This window comes from Acartia tonsa, chromosome 11 (genome assembly GCF_053477335.1).
Source record: "Acartia tonsa isolate MP-2025a chromosome 11, ASM5347733v1, whole genome shotgun sequence".
NCBI classification, from domain to species: Eukaryota; Metazoa; Arthropoda; class Copepoda; order Calanoida; family Acartiidae; genus Acartia; species Acartia tonsa.
The window spans coordinates 33,846,057-33,866,274 of NC_137270.1; the positions used below are offsets into that span (position 1 = coordinate 33,846,057).

Consider the following 20,218-nt stretch of genomic DNA (forward strand, 5'->3'; position numbering starts at 1 on the left):
ATGTCTAATATGACGAGAAATATAAACAATATGTCAATTAAATGCGGCAATTTTCGGCTGGAGCAGTGGTTCCGCTGCCGTTTCTTTATAGTATCATATATGATATAGTACTTCGTTAAAGCAAGCCAAGTCCAAGTAATTCATTTCAAGTTCATTTTTGTTTTAGGTCTTTTTACAAACATTGCTTATACACCACCCTTCCTATTTATATTTATATAACGCACAAAGTTCAGAAGAAATGAAGAATCTATCATCTACGTTTTAACTAGACAATGAAAATAACAAGGATGACAACATCAATTAGTAGCGAAGCTCAAAATCATGAATGGATATATCGGGAAAAAATTTATAGAGCAGTGTCATACAATAATCATTAAACTTGATAAAATAGGGAAATCACAAAGCCTTTAAAATCACGCAACCTTATAATAACGAAAACTTAAAAATCTAGGAATTAATCTAGCACCGCAATTACTAAGCAAATCTTCATGAAATCTTGATGGATATATGTAGAATATGTGCATATACAATACCTGATAATTTTAGCCGTCAATCTCTATGAAACTTGATGGAAATATTAATAACATAAGCATATTCAATCCCTGATAATAAATTTCAACCGTCAATCCTGACTAGGAATCGAGAAAATCTATCAAGAAAACCTAAAAATCTAGGAATCCATCTAGCACCCCAATTACTAAAAAAATCTTGAAAACACTTGGTGAAAATATGTAGAATGTGAAATAAATTAATCCCTGAAAAAATTGCAGTCCTCTATCTTGAAAAGGAGTCGAGAAAATTACAAAAACATAAAAATCTAGGAATCGATCTAGCACCCCTATTAACAAACAGATGGACAAAACAATGTATAGAATAGATGAGAATTTGTCATAGGAATCTTCAGCAGTCTTTCTTTAATGGGAGCCGAGCAAATCAAGTTGGATTTTTTTTGGTTTTTAACTATAAAAAAAACCCGGGTTTTGTTAAAATGTACCTTTTTTCGATAATGTTAACTCTATTTTGACTCATTAGGAGTAACATTTTTAAACAACTAATAGAAATTATAAAAACATTTTATTTTCACTATTGTATAACTGCATTTTAACTGCTTATCTTTATATGGAAGTAACAGAATGTCTGTCTACATGTACCAAAATAACTCTCTAACCACTGAACTGATATGGTTCTCAATTACAATGTAGCTTCTCACGGATCTGTTAAAGGTTTTTAACTACTTTGGGGGAGGGTCATACCACCCTCTAAAAATAAATTGCCCATAGAACCCCCCCCCCAAAAAAAAAAAAAATTACATATTTTTAAGGGTTTTTTTTGGGGTGGGGAATTTTCTAGGGACGATTTCTCTTGGGAGGGTAGTGGTACATTCCCCCAAAATAGTTATAAACCTTCCCTGGACCTATGAAAAGCTACCCTGTATAGGAAAACATCCCAAGGCAATAATCTTTGGAAAACAATTAAACCCAAAAAAAAGGGTTTTATAAAAAAAAATCGGGTTTTATTAATAAAACCCACTGGGCTGGGTTATTTAAAAAAAACCGGGTTTTTACCAACCCTGGTAGCTTCGCTACTAAAAATTATAAAAATCATTGTCAAATACTTACTTATTCTTTTCTATAGAATTTGAAACTAATACTTTCCACACGTCAATATTGACATGTAAAAATAATCAAATCGTTTTCAAACCGCGATTCCTGTAACGATTTTTAAAACTATTTTTCGTTATTTCATGACATTGCTAAATTGCTTAACATTTCAAATTTTTTTTATACAAAATCATTATAAAACTTCATTTTTTATAACTATAGTAAACATAAACCTAGTAGGTAAATTCACTGCTGGAAGGTGCTTAAAATCACTTTAGGAAAAAATTGAAGAATGAGTACATTAAGAAATTTAAAAAAATAATTTCACTTTGATAGAAGAAATAAATCTTTTGAAAATATTTTAATATCATGTGAGAACTTTAATAAAAATCATTTTTCTGTTATTTCCTTCATTGTTTTTTTAAAAATCTTAATTAATCTAAAATTAACAGGAAGTCTTTCTGTGTGTGTGTAGCAAAAGATCTCGCTAACCGCTCAACCGATATGGATTCTGGTAATTTCCTACATAAATATGAGCCATCTTTATAGTAATAAGTCAAATTGGTTGTTACCTAATGAATTAGATTACGCAGATTATTGGTTAAAATTGTTTTTGTTTTTACGACATTAAATATTTTTGTGTTCTGTTGAACTAAAAATTACATCCTATTTTTTATAAAAAAATAATTTATTCCTAAACAAGAATGACAACTTTAATTAAAGCGAAGATGGTAAGACACAAACGAGCAGCAATGTATAAAGAGTGTCAGCAAAATAAATTGAAAGTAAATTTATTTCAAACTTGTACCTATACCCTGTTTATCCAAACATCAGATGAAAAGACATGTTGTCAAAAAAAACATGTCAAATGGACCGATTGACTTTCTGTTAATAATCAGAGTTTTTAAAATCGTACCTAACCGTTATAAGACTAAAAAGGTTGAAATCGATAGGAAAATCGACGGACGTAATTGCCCTATGTATAGACTTAACTTTTAATAAAAATCTTCCTATACGTATATCTATGTACTATCTTTTTATTAAACGTACAAATTCTTTTAGTAAGAATAAATAGGTACATAAATATGGTCTGGTTAGTGCGTCTGTCATATTATCTTTGTTAATATTTTTCAACTTGTGGCTTATTTTTTTTTAGAGGGGGGGGGGGGGAGAGAGGTAGTTTTTCTTTCGTATTGGGTCAGGTTAGGCTCCCTGGCTTAGATTTGGCACAAAAAAAACTACATTTCGTTCAATAGATTTCAAATTCAGTGGAGGGGGGGGGGGGGGGGGGGCGGAGGGGTGTTACTATTAGTGCTTCTGTACCTTGTTTTTATCTAATTATATTATATTGTTTTTTTTTTACAGTACCTAGGTATATTTTTACAATTTTAATTGTTCTTGTAACAAAAAAGTTTCAAGAATGATATTTTAGTACCATGGAATTAAAAATTACGTCTTATTCCAGCTTAAAGTATCAAAGAAATTTTATCAAAGAAAAATTACGTCTTATTCCAGCTTAAAGTATCAAAGAAATTTTATTTTTGCATTTATAGATAATTTACATTACATTTTTAAACTTTGTTTATCTATTTTCAAATCCAAAATTGTGCCTGAATAGTTTTTGTTCATCTTCTAGTAAAATGTCCGTGTCTATTTGTACTGAAAAATACAAATACAGTTATTAACAATAACACTAGTAATAGTAGTATGTTAGAGTATTGGATCCAATTACAAGCGGATGATGCTCTGGATTCTCTAGATATTCACTAAAAAATCGAAAGAGAATCACGAGGTAAGGTAATAATTAATAATGGTAGCTAGCGAAAGTATTAATATTGCTATCATTGAGTGTATATCAATTTATCGTCCATTGTCTTATCCCTTAGGATCCTATAATTATTATGGTCCTGCAAGAAAGATTCTCACCTGAGCTATTGACTAAAGCTGTAACATTCAGTGCCATTTTTATCTGAAAAAAAATAACAATTAACAATGACTGATTATTTAAATTATTAAAAAAGACAGGTATTAATTTAAAACCTCACAGCCTTTCATTACAAATACAACATCGGATACAAAATTTAAATAAAAGGACGCACAAAGATTTAGGTTACCACCAGGGATATTAAAGGATAAACAATGGCCGATAAATTAATGTACATCTCCAATGATGATGCACAAAATTACCCTTTCTGTAGTATAAAATTATTACTTAAGACGTTTGAATATTCAACTTAATAAACCAAACAATCAGAATTCACTGCCCAAAGTTGATAAGCCAACAATTAAGACATTGTTATTATAAATTGTTGGGGACTAGTGTAATAACATTCCCATTGTCCCCTTATTTCTTGGTTATCACATTTCAATTAATCTTTAATCCGTTCTTTACCCCAATATTTACATTTCACCTATTAAAGGCAGAATTGGAGCGTAGAAGAGATATAAGTCCTTAAAAGTCCAATCGAGCATAGGAAGACCCCCCCCCCCTCACTTATTGTGAAAAAAGGAGGAGAGGGGGGGGGGGGAGTTGTATTAAATATTAATTCAAATTTCATAATAATTTCAACATTTTTATTCTAAACTTTAGCCTTCTTGGCATCACAACTTTCTATATCATCAAGTTTTCTTTTGTTTGAATCTTCACTGTCATCACCATTCTTGTTGTCATTCTGGTTTCCATTCTTCGCCGCTTCTCCATTTTCATCCTTGTTTGTATCCTAAATAGAGATTTCCAGTATGGCTTCGAAACCGATTAATATCCGGTGGATTAAAACCAGTTATAAGCCACATTGAAAAATCGTGTATCGTATTATATCTATCCAGTTTTCTACTAATATAAAAAATGTACAATCATTATATTAAAACTAGTTTTATTAGCTCGTGCCTTTGGCATCTCGGGGATAACAAAACTGATTTTAATCTTATTATTGTATATTTTTATATCCACGGAAAGCTGTTTATATTAAGAAACGATAAACTATTATTGCATCGTAATGAAGACAATAAAATAATTAGATGTTTCGTTCCAGTTTTGTTGTTATTTATGTTTTTTATTTTATTTTTGGTAGAAATATAAACGATACATGATTTTTCCGTGTTGCTCACACTGGTTTAGTCTATCGGATTCTTACTCTGTGTGGATATCATAATCAAATTCTAAGCTAACTTCGTATTTTCTCTCAAAATTATTTTAAGTGGTTTATCTTAATAAAATTACCGTAACTTAAGAATCAATTAAATTATTAATTTTTGTTTTACGGGGCTCGGCAGTCGCCAATATTAAAACAATAACAACTTTGCTCAGGATTACGAATTTCCAAAAATTCAATATCGGCAACTCCTGCGGATTTTTGACTTATTGGCGGCTGTGGAATATCCAGAAGGTTGATATCGCTGCAGTTAAATTAGGGTTATAGCCAAAATAGTTTGCAATAAGAAAAAATTCAATGGTGCTTCATGTTATTAAAGCAAGGATGAAAAGATAAGATTTTCAACAGTATTTGTTAAAATCAAGAATAGATACCTAAATGAGAGAAAATATCTCGAAACCTTTTTTAATACATAATTTTGTACCATGACTGACAGACCGACATACAAAGTAAATTGCATACTGGATGCTCTTAGAAATAGAGAATATTCACAAAAAAAATCTACCATCTTATATAAATAGAAGCTGAGAAAATCATAGAATAGCGTTACTAAACGATTGAATTCTTCGCCACAAAGAATTGACGGGCGTTTGGTTGAAATTCGGTGCGAATGCCTTGCCTATCTCTTTAATATATAATTTTTCCCCAAACTACGTATTGTATAAAATTGAGGTTAATTTTCATAAAACTAAGGGGGGGGGGGGGGAGTTTTGCTGTGGACTAGGTAATGATTTTAGATTATAGGTTATTTAGGATAAAAGTTTACTTTTGGGTATTAGTTCACGTATATTTAATCATTTTTTGAATAGGTCTCCAGGTTCAGGTGCTGCAGGCTGGAAGGTCGTTTCTGGACAGGTAAAAAAATTAAAATTTTTTTGTTTGAAGAGTTAGAGAGCAACTTATAAAACAAAATATGCTTCTTTTTGAATGTTATTAACATATCCGCAGAAAAAATTAAATTCGGCCTCCAGGTTCAGATGCTGCAGGCCTCCAGGTACACTCTGGACAGGTAAAAATTAAGTTTTCTTATTTGAAGAGTTAGAGGTACACTTATTTAACCAAATATGCATCTTTATAGATGTTATCATCATATTTGCCGAAAAATTTAAAATCGGCCTCCAGGTTCAGGTGCTGCAGGCCTCCAGGTACACTCTGGACAGGTAAAAATTAAAAAAATTTATTTGAAGAGTTAGATGTACACTTATAAAACAAAATATGCATCTTTTTGGATGTTATTACCATATTTGAAGAAAAAATGACAATCGGCCTCCAGGTTCAGGTGCTGCAGGCCTCCAGGTACACTCTGGACAGGTAAAAATTAAAATTTCTTATTTGAAGAGTTAGAGGTACACTTATAAAACAAAATATGCATCTTTTTGGATGTTATTACCATATTTGAAGAAAAAATGACAATCGGCCTCCAGGTTCAGGTGCTGCAGGCCTCCAGGTACACTCTGGACAGGCAGTTATAATATTTTTTGATACTTTTTGATTTGGACACCTTACCTGGATCCTGGTGACCACTGGTGACTGCTTGTGGCCGCTGGCAAGGTAAATTCCAATAAAGGTAATATTTCATATTAGAGGAAAGGTTTCTAAATAGAGGCCGCCTACAGCCTGTCTGGAGCCTTAAATGCTATATTATACTAAATTATTATAATTTAGCCATTTTCTTTTTAGAAACCATTCCTATAAATTCAAAAATAACCATTTAGGATTTTTTAACGGCTACCAACAACCAGCAGTCAACAGGATCCAGGTAAGAAGTCCAAATCAAAAAGTATTAAAAAATATTTTAACTGCCTCTCCAGAGTTGACCTGGAGGCCTCCAGTACCTGAACCTGGAGGCTGATTGTCAATTTATCTTCAAATATGATAATAACATCCAAAAACACGCATATTTGGATTAATAAGTGTACCTCTAACTCTTCAAATAAGAAATTTTAATTTTTACCTGTCCAGAGTGTACCTGGAGGCATGCAGCACCTGAAACTAGAGTCCAATTTGAATTTTTTCTGTAAATATGATAATAACATCCAAAAAGATGCATATTTGGTTTTATAAGTGTACCTGTAACCCTTTAAATAAATTTTTTTAATTTTTACCTGTCTAGAATGGATCTGTAGGCCTGCAGCACCTGTACCTGGAGGCCGAATATCAATTTACCTTCAAATATGATAATATCATCCAAAAATACGCATATTTGGTTTAATAAGTTTACCTCTAACTCTTTAAATAATTTTTTAAAAATTTTTACCTGTCCAGAATGTACCTGGAGGCCTGCAGCACCTGAACCTGGAGGCCGATTGTCAATTTACCTTCAAATATGGTAATAACATCCAAAAAGATGCATATTTTGTTTTATAAGTGTACCTCTAACTCTTCAAATAAGAAATTTTAATTTTTACATGTCCAGAGTGTACCTGGAGGCCTGCAGCACCTGAACCTGGAGGCCGATTGTCTTTTTTTCTTCAAATATGGTAATAACATCCAAAAAGATGCATATTTTGTTTTATAAGTGTACATCTAACTCTTCAAATAAGAAATTTTAATTTTTACCTGTCCAGAGTGTACCTGGAGGCCTGCAGCACCTGAACCTGGAGGCCGATTTTAACTTTTTCTGCAAATATGATGATAACATCCATAAAGATGCATATTTGGTTAAATAAGTGTACCTCTAACTCTTCAAATAAGAAAACTTAATTTTTACCTGTCCAGAGTGTACCTGGAGGCCTGCAGCACCTGAACCTGGAGGCCGATTGTCATTTTTTCTTCTAATGTGGTAATAACATTCAAAAAGATGTATATTTGGTTTAATAAGTGTACCTCTAACTCTTCAAATAAATTTTTTTAATTTTTACCTGTCCAGAGTGTATTGGAGGCCTGCAGCACCTGAACCTGGAGGCCGAATTTAATTTTTTCTGCAGATATGTTAAAAACATTCAAAAAGAAGCATATTTTGTTTTATAAGTTGCTCTCTAACTCTTCAAATAATTTTTTTTAATTTTTACCTGTCCAGAGTGTACCTGGAGGCCTGCAGCACCTGAACCTGGAGGCCGAATTTAATTTTTTCTGCAGATATGTTAATAACATTCAAAAGGAAGCATATTTTGTTTTATAAGTTGCTCTCTAACTCTTCAAACAAATTTTTTTTATTTTTTTACCTGTCCAGAAACGACCTTCCAGCCTGCAGCATCTGAACCTGGAGACCTATTCAAAAAATGATTAAATATACGTGAACTAATACCCAAAAGTAAACTTTTATCCTAAATAACCTATAATCTAAAATCAATACCTAGTCCACAGCACACTGTTTACGCGAAAGTGGCAAAACTTCCCCCCCCCCCCCCTTGTTCAGCTAAAATTATTTTAACTCAATAAGATTATAAGAATCGGCGGTTACCCTAATATTGCCTAGTCGGGCAAAGAACTCCCCCCCCCCCCTCCCGTTCTAAAAAATAAATTGAAAATAAGGGGGGGGGGAGATTGAGTTTTATCGTTTGTTAATGCTCTTTTCATTTTAGGTTAGGTTTTGTTGTGTACACTCAGGGTTGTCGAATTGGGCACTTTTTTTGATATTGGGCGGCCCAATTGCCCAAAAGGGTTTTAGGCGCCCAAACGTGGTTTTGGGCACCCTTTTAGGGCAAATGTCGTAAAAAGCTTATAAAAAGCATATAAAATATAGCCTAAAACCATACCGAGACTTATTATTAGAAATAAAATAACCTAAAACCATCTCAGGACCTATAAAAGCTCCACTGGAAAGGAGAACCATATCGGTTCAGCAGTTAGCGAAATCCTATTCTAGATACCTAAAAAGGGTTACTAATTTAAATAGTTAACTAGCGGCTACGGCCCTAGAGGCCTCTTTGGGCACTTGAGGAGGGGAGAGTCAAATTTGATAATTCAATTATAAGGTATTTAAAATAAGAGAAAAGCTTATTGACTGTTTAGATACAGGCAACTGAAGTGCACTACTGAAACATGTTTCTTGACAAGAGGAACATACACAAAAATACACCGACATATTCTGTAAATCGTTCATATGAGATGAACAAAAAATTAATTAAACGTCAAAGCGTTTTGCTTTTAACTGGACACCCCTCTTGGCTGTTTTAGAGGGGGTGGATACACCCAATTTTGGCCACTGATTTTTGAGTAGGTATGTCATTTTTTTGTATTTATTGCGTAACCCTTGGATCAATGACTCCTTGCTACTTTTTCTTTATTTGCCCTATTTATCCAATCCAAAATCCAATTTATTTTTTTTAGTGCAGAATTATTGTCAGATGTAAAAAATTTGGGGGGGGAATAATTTTTTTGGGGGGGGTTTGGGTTTCCTCCCCCCATTTATATTTTTAGTTTTTTTGGGGGGAGTGTAATTTTTTTCTAGGGGCGATTTCTCTTAGGAGGGTGGTGGTACCCTCCCCCAAAATAGTTATAAACCTTCCTAGAACCTATGAGAAGCTACCTTGTTAAGGAGAACCCGATCGGTTCAGCGGTTAGCGAGATCCTTCGGTACAAACACACAGTCACACAAACAAACAGACACACATCCTGTTACTTTAGTATAAGGATATCACCCAAAAAATAGGCCCACCCCCCCTCTTTTTTACCCCCCTTCCCTTTTTTTCTCTCCCCAAAAGGGGGGTGCCCAAAACTGCCCAAAATGACCTTATATCGGGCGGCCCAAAACCGCCCGCCCAAAACTGCCCGCCCAAAAGCGCCCGCCCAAAATGACAACCCTGTGTACACTACAGGGTAGCCCCGCAGGGTTAGGGCACAAAATGTACAGTCCCCGCATAGAGAAAAAAATACACCTTTATTATTTTTTTAAAATAGGGGTTGCAATTGTTGCTAGCTAGACACTTTGAAGGAAAGCGTCCCAGAATCTTATATTATCAAATTAAAACCAACATATTACGGTCCATAGGGTGCGTTTTATATAATATTGTTGTAGTATGAGAAATACATACCTATTAGGGTGGGTCGATTTTGAACATTTTTTTTCTGAGGCCAAAGCGGGGATCTGCACTCAATTTATATAGATATAATACACCTCTGGATGATTTAAAATTTATCCTAAGTCTTAAAACCGCTGACGACCAGACATTCAATTGTATAGCTATTTGTAAATGGGAGTCAAAAATTTATTGAATCAGAACTATGGCTTCATGGTGCTCCCTGGAAATGCCTCGAGGAGCTGAGTCAGGAACTTTTGCCTGTTTAAAAAAATCTCGTTCCTAGCCTGAGAAAATCTAAAAAACCTCTACAAATTGGACAATTCTCAATAAACCTATAAAATTTTTGTTTTTTAGTGATTTCTAAGGCTAGGAACGAGATATTTTGAAACGGACAAAAGTTCCTGATTCAGCTCCTCAAGGCCTTTCCAGGGAGCACCATGAAGCCCTAGTTCTGATTCAAACAAATTTTTGAATGTCGTCTTTGCATACTAATAAGTAATGAATTATATTTTTAAGTGGTCGAGTTCTAAAACTCAATTTTTTAAAATTCTTTTTCGGTAAGAAATGTTTTTAAGGTTAATTTTATCTGTTGCATATCCCCGCTTTGTCTAATTTCGATATGAACCCACCCTAATACCTATAACCTAAGATAACTCGTAAAAAAATCTAAAAGGTAGGAATCCATAACACTTTAACATTTTATAACGTCACTAGCGGCTTCGCCCCTATCCTCTAGGGCTTTGCCCCAAGAGGTGATCAAAAAAAATTACGGCGAAATTTGTAAAAGGACCAAGGAAATCTCCAGCAAAAAAAAGGACCAAGGAAATCTTCAACGAAAAAAACAACAAAAAAAATGGGGGGGATTTTTTGTCCCAACCCCCAAGAAAATAGCCTAAATCCACCACAGGACCAGTAGGTATATTCCCTGAAGAGTATAATCCGATCGGTTCAATGGTTACCGAGATCTTAAGCTTCAGACGGACGGACGGACAGACATCGTTCTACCTTGTATTATAGATGTCCAAGGATAACTAAGGGATGCAATCTCTTTTTTGTCCAAACACCAGAGGTGATAGGTTAATTGACACCAACAGACAACCAACCAAAACTGTGTATGGTAATGAGTTTATGGTCAAGGCATTCCCCCTATTCTAACAAGTAATGTTGCACATCTGACATAGTAGCAGTTGAGCCGAGATTTGAGCACATCACCTTTAACAGTATACAAAACCTAAGATCTATAGAAAAAGAATGGTTTACTAAAACTTAAAAGATAATCTTATTCAGATTAAACGCTTAATTTTGAGAGTTTTCAAGAAAATAACGTAAATCAACCAAAATTATTAAATATCTGATTAATAAGGATGAGAACACCCATAAAAGCGAGACTGAACAATTAACATGCACTATCAAACAAAGAAATTGTATATAAAAACCAGAACAATCTATGTTTGGAACACAAATAGATTAAAAAACAGATTATTAAAACTATTTAAGCGCTTACGTATACTAAATTAATCATAAAGATGCCTCGCTTATTACACTGCATGGTGCCTATTCTTCCTAGGAATTGCCGTTCAACAAAAATTCACTATGTAAAATAATGCAAATGCAAAAATAATACATAATTGTAAAATTCTATGTTCCTAGTTATCAGGGCCGGGACAATCAACCAGGATTCTGACGAACCCCCCCCCCCCCTCTTACCCACTTCCCCTAAAATATCTAAATTTTCAGCTTAATTTGCTGAATCACAGCCCCTCCTTAGTTATATAAATCGAACTTAAAATCAAATTCCAAATACAGGACCCAAACAAAAAAAAACTTAATACTCAACTTTAGCTTAAAGTTGCATTGAAAAAATAAGATTTTCTCAGCGTCCATTAAAGATAAATATCATAACATTATACAATCATACTCGCTTGGTGTACCTTATCGTCGTTTGTTTCAATTTCTTCTTCCATTTCTAAGCCCGCCTCGAGATTCTTCATTGAACTAAATAATAAAAGATATATCTCTAAATCAATTAGTTTTTTTAAAACCTAAGGCATTTTGATATGAAACAAGGATGACAATATCCATAAAAAAAATTCATATGTGGCGAAACAAAGGATCTAAATCTAATATCCCCATAGCAATAATTGACAGTCAGTCGGACAAAGTGAAGTATGTCATCAGAAATCCCCAAAAAAGTAAGCTAACTAAATCGCATTTCCCTTTATTTTGAAATAACTCTCATAGCATGAACTAGAATCTTATCGTTGCATAATCAATCAACTTTTAATACTGTTACTCTACATAATACTTAATTTCTAAATGTTAACATATTACTGTTAACAAAGAATATAGAATATCCTTATACTAAAGTAACAGGATGTTTGTCTGTATGTCTGTCTGTGTGTCTGTACCGAAGGATCTCGCTAACCGCTGAACCGATCGGGTTCTCCTTAACAGGGTAGCTTCTCATAAGTCCCGGGAAGGTTTATAACTATTTTTTAAAATTTTTCTTTCAAAATCTAAAATAAGAATCTGGGTTATCAAATTCAACTTCCCCCTCCTCAAGTGCCTCTAGAGGCCTCTAGGGGCGTAGCCGCTAATACTTTAATATAATGACAGGGGGGAAATTGTCGTCAATTAAGGTTGCTAACATGGACATCACTTATTGGTCAATTCGTACATCCAGTAGGAGGGGAGGGGCTGGAGTAAAGGGGGTGGATCAGGGGGATCGTTATATTAGCCATATTGCAAAAATATATTTTGCTACATTACTAAAATGTACTAGCGCACCGCGCACTAAAACCAAGCAAGTGTTTTAATGTTTATTAGTTCGTTGCTACATGCAACAGCCAGCTGAACGTATCACTTTATTAGAGTAGGTATATGATAATCAAGTAATAATAAATCCATTCAATTAACTGATATCAATCTGAATACTCGTAACCATGGACGCCAAAAAAGATTGTTACCTGATATCAGTCTGAATACGCATAACCTCCCTCAAAGCCATAGTTGCATAACAACTGCTTTCCAAAGACAGGCGCATCAATAAAGACTTCATAGGTCCTTCTAACTTGAACTCTACATTTTCTGAATAAATTATTTTTTAACTCTATTAGCAATATATGTTTGTTTTCTTTTTCTGAAATGAAAAAAAAACCCTAATAAGCTCAATGTTAACAAATAGACAACCAACTACTTAAATATTTTTAATATAAAAATTCAAAGAGGGAGGGACAAGATAATGGCCTATTTATTACAAAGTCTTAGAATAAAGTTTTTTTTATTCATTGGCTTGAACCTTAAGTTTTTTATCGAATTTTATTGGTTGGTTCATTTAATTGAGTGTCCAAACTTTTCAAGCACTAATTGAAATCTAGAGAAAGAATAATATTATGCATAATCATTGGGGAAATATTTCAATTTATCGGCCATTGTCTTATCCCTTTATATCCCTGATACTTATTACCTCCATTGTTTTTGTTTATTTTGGAAGGAATGATGTCATCCGAGATCTTTTCATGGTTAACCATCTCCCAACTTACATCTTGTGCCTGCCAAAGTGGGTCATTTTTTAACGTATTTTCTATAAATGGGTATAAGCGTCTTGTCGAATGCGCTAATTATGTCAAACAATTAATAATTCTGAAAAAATGTATACCTAATGTATTTGAATAAAATGGTCAAAATTAAGAAAAGTTTGACTTAATATTATAAGCGCATTTGACCAGACGCTAACATAATAACGTAAAATACGCCAAAAATGACCCTCTTTAGATTCAATAATTTAACTCATATACGTCAATCTATATTTTCTTTTTGAAAGCGAAGCTTTTTTATAATTAGAATAATTCTGTCTGTAATGGATAAATAACAAATAGGAAAACGAAATAATTCATGAATATCTTTTAGGGGTATAAATATTTGAGATCAATAAAAAGTTTTTTGTTTAAAATATATATATACAACAACATATAATTTTATAGTCACTACAACGTTTTTTTAGTTCAAATTTATTTAACTTTTCACAAGTTTTAAGTTTTTGCAATGTTCAGAAATACAAATCAAATGGTGTTATGAAGTCAAACTGACATTATATACCTATAAATATATTTTACAATTGAAGTTAAAGAAAATGTCCCCTTCCTAAAAACGTCCAAGCTGGGCCAACTGTTTCTAGGTTAACGCCGTTTTTGAGATCTTACAAGGTTACAAAAACAACATTTTACCTTGGTCAACATTTTCCTGTATCCACCGGGCAAATCAAAGTCCCGCACATTGTTTCTGAAAGCTTCCAAATCCATTCCATCCTCCTAGAAATAAGATAGGTGTCTGAAATCCATGAGGAGATTACTATGACAAATAATGTATCTACTAAAATACTCAGTAATAAAAGTTCCGTCAAAAAAGCTGTGGTCAAAAGAGGAGTAGTATGTCATTATATGTTGCAATTACAGGTGTTTTTAGTAGCGAAGCTACTCTATTATTCACTTTGTCCGTCAGTCCGTAACGCTATGGGGGAAACGTGATTTTCTAGTTATACTTATAATCCTTCACAGGACAAATTAGAAGCTACATTGTTTAGAAGAACTATATCGGTTTAGCGATATCCTTAAGTACAGACAGAGACACACGCAAAAACACGCATATACATCCTGCTACTTTTTTTATATAAGGATCGAAAACAGTTCACTTACCTTTAATTTGTTTAAAATATACTCTTTTGTCTCATTTTCTGGTAATGTTATGGAATGTCCTAAAATGAAAAACAAAAGAATTATTTGAGACAACACGGTTCTTCCACTCAAAGCTATTTCTTTACCACTTCTTATTTCATTCTTATTCAGGAAAACTTATTTCTAGCCCCTGCGGAAGGCTCTGACCTTCCGAAGTCCTATCCCTGCGGGGCTCTACTTTATTTTACTTTACCCAAACTAATGGAGCAAAAATACATTACTTCTCTCCAAAAGTCCGGTTGTCAAGATGCAATACGAGGGAAACCACTAAAAAATAATAAATGGTAAAAAATTCATGAACAATCATCATCTTAACAATGGCACCATAGTGGAAACGGAATTTATAATAAAGTCGCCGCCGTTTCTTCTTAGTTTTATATTGTATATTTTAAATGCTAAGGCCATGCAAAATTTTAGTGCTCTTTTTTTGTTGACTTCCTTCTACTTTTAGTTATGGTTTCAAGAAGTGTCACATCCCCCTCCCCCTTTTTTTTGATTGACCTAGCCATAGTGGCTATTCAAGTACCCGACCTACTCCATGAACAAACACTAAGAAACTACAGATAATCAATCAATCAAGACGAAAGATTGATATGATCAACTTATGATATATAAAATATAAAAATTTTCAACTTACCAGGTAGGGGCACATAGATATCATAGATAGAATATTTTGATAATTCTTCTGTATTGATTCTTCGCACATTTATCCTAAAATTAAAGATCATTTAAACAATATTCATGAATGAATATACGTGGATATTATGACAGGGGGAAAAATGGCGTCAATTTAGGTTGCTAATATGCGTCATCGCCTACTGGTCAGTTCGTTCTTCCAGAAGAAGGGTAGAGGATGGGGTAAAGGGGAAGGGTTGTTATTTTAGCCAGCTACAAGATTCACTATATTAAGAGAATATGATAATCCGGTGTAAGATCCAAGTAATTATAAATCCATAACAAAATCAGTTTTCATGCCATTTTTGTCTACAGACATACAACCCCCATAGAATGTCGGAAAATTTTTTCCCCATACTTTCAGCAAAAAAAAACATGAAAACTGGCCAAGATACGAAAGAAATATACAAACATTCAGACAGACAAACAAACATACACACGTAAGAGAATCTTAAGTGAAAGAACAATGGACGATAAATGTAAACCCCTAATCATTACCACTTTCTCTTTATTAAAATTGTTGGTGGAAAATTTTTAACATCTTTTTTAGTTCATCCAAATCAAGATTTGACAAAACACCCAAAATTTTAAGGCCAATGACCTTTCACGCCCTGTTAATATTATTATACTGTCTACCTATGATCCTATTAAAAATATCAACTTACCTGCCGATACTTGGGCGTCCCTCCGTTTTTTCACACCCAATCAAATCTCCCTCCAGTACTTTAGTTCCATGCACCTCTAACCTCCTAAAAACAAGGTATATTAGGGGATAAGACAATGGACGATAAATTGTTAGACATCTCCAATGAGAATAAACAAATTTACCACTTCAGTAGTAAATTTTTGATTAAAATGTTTGGACACAACTATTTTTGAACTAACCAATCAAAATACAGTAAAATGATTATATTCATCTTATTGTTGGTTATATTCTAGGCAATATATGTAATAAACAGGGTCCTAGGACAAACGCAGGAGTCCCAAACGTCGGAGTGGACAAACGCAGGAGTGGACACTTAAACCTAACCTACTATAAACCATATTAAGGTTTTTTAAATGCCTAACCCCTGCGGGGGGCTTATTTGTATATTCATAATTTAACCTAACCTAACCTAACCTGTAGAGAAATGCTTACTCAAATTAATATTTTATCACTCCTGCGTTTGTCCACTTCGACGTTTGGGACTCTTGCGATTGTCCTGGAACAATAAAGAGACTGTATAAAACATAGCATCTATCTAGTTAAGAATGACCGCATCATTAAGCGTCCTGTATTCAAGTACTTTTAGGGTATACTTAGAAGGATTTAGACCTTTTATAAAATATAGAAGACATTGTCACTGTCCGTTTGTCTGTCTGATTTAATGTTAGAAAAAGTTGGCATCTTGTTAAAAAAAATGTGTACTTCGGATTCTTAATTGGTAGGCTAAAATTAGCGTCTTGAGTTTTTTCTTTCAACTCCCCCTTTTTAAAGACAAAGATTAATATTATAATCATTATACATAATATCTTTTAAAATCTGGTTCGATTCACGGAGATGGGTTTTCAAAAGATGCCGCGTTTTTTCTCGACATTTTTTACGCTATGAATAACAAGCGCGGTATTCGCGAAATCTAAACAGAGTATACAACTATTTATTTAATTATTTTGCTTTTGTTGGTACAGCCTTTTAAAAGATAAACAAATTATCTTAAATCCATTTTTGCTGCATATTAATTAATATATCTTTTTAGAGCTATATTAGATATTATACAAATGGCTAAAATAATAATTTTAAAATTTTGAATTCTTAAGTTGTATACTCTGTTTGAATGCCGCGCTTGTTATTCATAGCGTAAAAAATGTGGAGAAAAAACGTGGCATCTTTTAAAAACCCATCTCGGAAGTCAATTATAGAGAACAACAAGAACATTGATTTTTAGGACATATATAGGTAGCACTTGAATCTTTTAATTTAAAAAAAGCCTCTTATCCGGAATCCGACAAAAATAAGAATCCGGAATCCGCCATTTTTTTGACGGATTCTTTTAACAAGAATCCGAATCCGGTCAAAAAATTTGACGGATTGCCACCCCTACAAGAATATGATGAATTGACAAAATTACCTACCAGTTTTTTTACCTAAACGTTTAATTCAAGTTTAAAATGTGTACAGAACAATTGTAAACAGAAATATAATTTAATAGAATTATAATCAAATGTAATTCAATTTCAAATGTTAGTATGTAATTGATTATTGATTTTACAAGATCAACACATACATAAGTAACGAAGTTCTTGATATAAAAAAATTAAAAACAATACGAGTTAAAGATGCTTAATGGTTAAAATATCTTTGGATGATGTCTATCTTCAACAAAAGCCATTTTATTTAATGTAAAACCGGAATATTACAGACCAAGTGATTAAAATTATTTATAAAATCTTTTAAATCAGACGTCTATCTTTAATAGGAATAGAGAAAAAAAATTTCCAATTTTGATTTTTTGACCAACTAATAGAGCATTGCAGACAGACTAACTTACATTATTTATGTAGTAGATACTCATAATTTCACCAAAACTATACAAAATAAAATAGCCGTTTATCTTATATAACAGCAGAGAAAATCCTATTTTCCCCTCTGGAGGAATAAAAAAAATTAATTGTAGAGTAGCTGAACTATGTACGAACAAATCTTATTTATTGATTTTTGAATTGTTATTGATTGGTGAAAAGATCATATCATCAATTAATTTTCTTTGATTTAAAAATATTTTTTAAAAGCGAAGCTTTTCTATAATTAGGGTCGGTTCGTCCGTCCGAGATATTTAGCTTTTATTCTTTAATTTAGGCATGTTAGAATTTACGTATAATTTTGTCAAGCCTTATATTTTCATATTTTGTATATTCAGTTCTGACACTCAACAAAAGTTAATGTTCGTCTGTCATATCGTTTCAGAGCTTCGCTTTTATGGATGGTGTCATCCTTGTTTAAAATATAAAAAAAAGCAAATTATGTTTCACAAGAAATAATCTCAAATTTAAAACTACCTAACATTTTCATAAATTAATGAAAAGAGAGATTTTTGAAGTTATCAAATTAATTTTCCCCAAAATGGAGATATTTAATACAAAACATATGAATAAAATTGTAAAGAAGCTCGTTATAAATATACATTCAAACATAAAATAATTAGAACTTATCCCTTTCTATTCATTATTAATATGTATTCATTATGCATATTATCAAAGAAACAGGATGTCGTCTATTTGTTTATAAATATTGTGTGGGAAGGTACAATCACCCTCCCAAAGAGATATCGCCAAGAAATAAATGCCCCCCCCCCCTAAAATTTTAAGTTAAAAGTGGGGAAGGTCGACACTCACTCTTCTATTTCATCCTAGAGTCCTCTAGGGGCGTGGCTACCAGGAAATATATAATATTACTTACTTGGAGACGGTTGAGTTCCAAATGTAGGATTGGTAGGCATGGCCGTACATAGTTTTTATACTTGATGGTATATACTTGAAAGCATTCGCCTTAAATAAATAAAAAGATTAATTTCCTTGGGTGGGTGAGACTACTGTCCATGACACAGTGACGTCAGGTCCAACAATAGGAGATAGCTAGAGAGACAACTGCCTCCTTTGCGAAGACCAAGAATTTAACATCCAAACTATTGCAGACAACCAAACCTTTATTTGATAGACCTTTTTCAGGAAGTCCTAATTTTGCATAGTATTAAGAAGCGCTGTTTGTAAGCCAATAATTCCCCTTAGTCTTAATTTCAATGTGACGCACCTGAAATAAAGTTTGTTTTAATTTTTATTATCCTATTAAATAAAGTTGTAAAGCTTTTTGGTCTGAAGCTTAATATTTCGACAACTACTGAACCGATTGGGTTCTTTACAATGTGGCTTCTCATAGGTGCCAGGAGGGTTAATAAATTTTTTTGGGGGGGAGGTAGAGGTGAAATTTCTCCCTTTAGTGTTACAGACTGATAAGTGAATTATAGAGTAGCTTTGCTACAAAAACAAAGACCAAACCTTATCATTATCATGGCAGTTTCTTATTCCATTTAACAACTTTGCTTCTATTCTATTCTTCATTTTCCAACTCAAACCTAAGGAGTTTATTTCCAATTTAATTTGTGGCTAGTGGCTACGCCCCTACTGGACTCAAAATGCAATTAGGAGAGAAATGAGTAAAGAAAGTTTTTTTTCTAGGGTTGATTTCTCTTTGGAGAAAGAAGGTACCGTCCTAACCTACCACATTTTATTTTTGAGGGTGAGGGGAGGTAGCGCTCAAGCAAAATCACTCTTTTAAGACTACAATCAAAGGTGGAGGGGATCGACTTTCTCCTCCCTCCAACCACCGTCCACCTCAAGGGCCAAAGAGGCATAGCCGCTAGTAATTTAAAAATGAACCTCCCTGAGAATGCAGCATCCGCATCTTTTGTAACTTCATACTGCAACAAAGCTTCCTGATTTCATTACATTTTATTAATTTTTTGTATAAGGCACGATAATATCGTTCTATTGATTTGAAACTTTAGGTATCTAAACAAAATTTTAGTGTATTTGAATCAAATAATGTTTCATTTAAAATTATGTTCGTCTTTGTCTATTTTCAAGTCTAATGGTTCTTTTTGCAATAAAAATGTAAAAAAACGAAAAAAATTGTGTAAAAAGAAATAAAATGTTTTCCTGTATTTCAGCATATTGATGGTTTCTTGGCTTCAATATTAGATCTATTGCACCTAAAATAACGGATGTAGTGGGATATTTTCGCATACCCTGATAAACTGTTTCAACCAGCTGGCTGATATAACGATACACCAATAACTTCCTTTTACCATGGAGGAACGTATTGACCAATATCTGAGGACTTCATTAGCAAACTAAATCGACTAAAATTCCACATATTATATCAATTCCTAAAATTAAACATTCCTTTCACTTTTGGGGTCAAGGCTGAAAGAAAAAAATTAATATCCCCTTCATTAAAAATAAGGGAGGAGGTTCAAGGCTTGCTAGGAACTTTTAAGGAAAACTACCTCTTACTTTCGCTAATTAAAAAAGCATGTTTCTTTAATTATTTAATATTT

At 33.1% G+C, this 20,218-nt stretch overlaps 2 protein-coding genes across 2 annotated transcripts in view; both read right to left on the reverse strand.

The window, feature by feature from the left end:
• The window catches only part of LOC145332619 (uncharacterized), a 64,147-nt gene extending 60,580 nt beyond the window's left edge, over window positions 1–3,567 (reverse strand). The window contains exons 1-2 of the mRNA XM_080177627.1: window positions 3,528–3,567; window positions 3,212–3,260 (exon numbers count right to left, since the gene is read on the reverse strand). Coding sequence (XP_080033753.1) covers window positions 3,212–3,260; window positions 3,528–3,564 — 86 coding nt within the window. The 5' untranslated portion in view covers window positions 3,565–3,567. The remainder of the gene's footprint in view (window positions 1–3,211; window positions 3,261–3,527) is intronic.
• A 7-nt stretch (window positions 3,568–3,574) lies between these two features.
• Window positions 3,575–20,218, reverse strand: part of Pus7 (pseudouridine synthase 7) — a 60,718-nt gene continuing 44,074 nt past the window's right edge. Inside the window, exons 11-22 of the mRNA XM_080177634.1 lie at window positions 19,815–19,870; window positions 19,542–19,591; window positions 19,158–19,233; window positions 18,562–18,650; window positions 15,791–15,874; window positions 15,088–15,161; window positions 14,412–14,470; window positions 13,944–14,027; window positions 13,184–13,268; window positions 12,684–12,804; window positions 11,649–11,712; window positions 3,575–4,321 (exon numbers count right to left, since the gene is read on the reverse strand). Coding sequence (XP_080033760.1) covers window positions 4,181–4,321; window positions 11,649–11,712; window positions 12,684–12,804; window positions 13,184–13,268; window positions 13,944–14,027; window positions 14,412–14,470; window positions 15,088–15,161; window positions 15,791–15,874; window positions 18,562–18,650; window positions 19,158–19,233; window positions 19,542–19,591; window positions 19,815–19,870 — 983 coding nt within the window. The 3' untranslated portion in view covers window positions 3,575–4,180. The remainder of the gene's footprint in view (window positions 4,322–11,648; window positions 11,713–12,683; window positions 12,805–13,183; window positions 13,269–13,943; window positions 14,028–14,411; window positions 14,471–15,087; window positions 15,162–15,790; window positions 15,875–18,561; window positions 18,651–19,157; window positions 19,234–19,541; window positions 19,592–19,814; window positions 19,871–20,218) is intronic.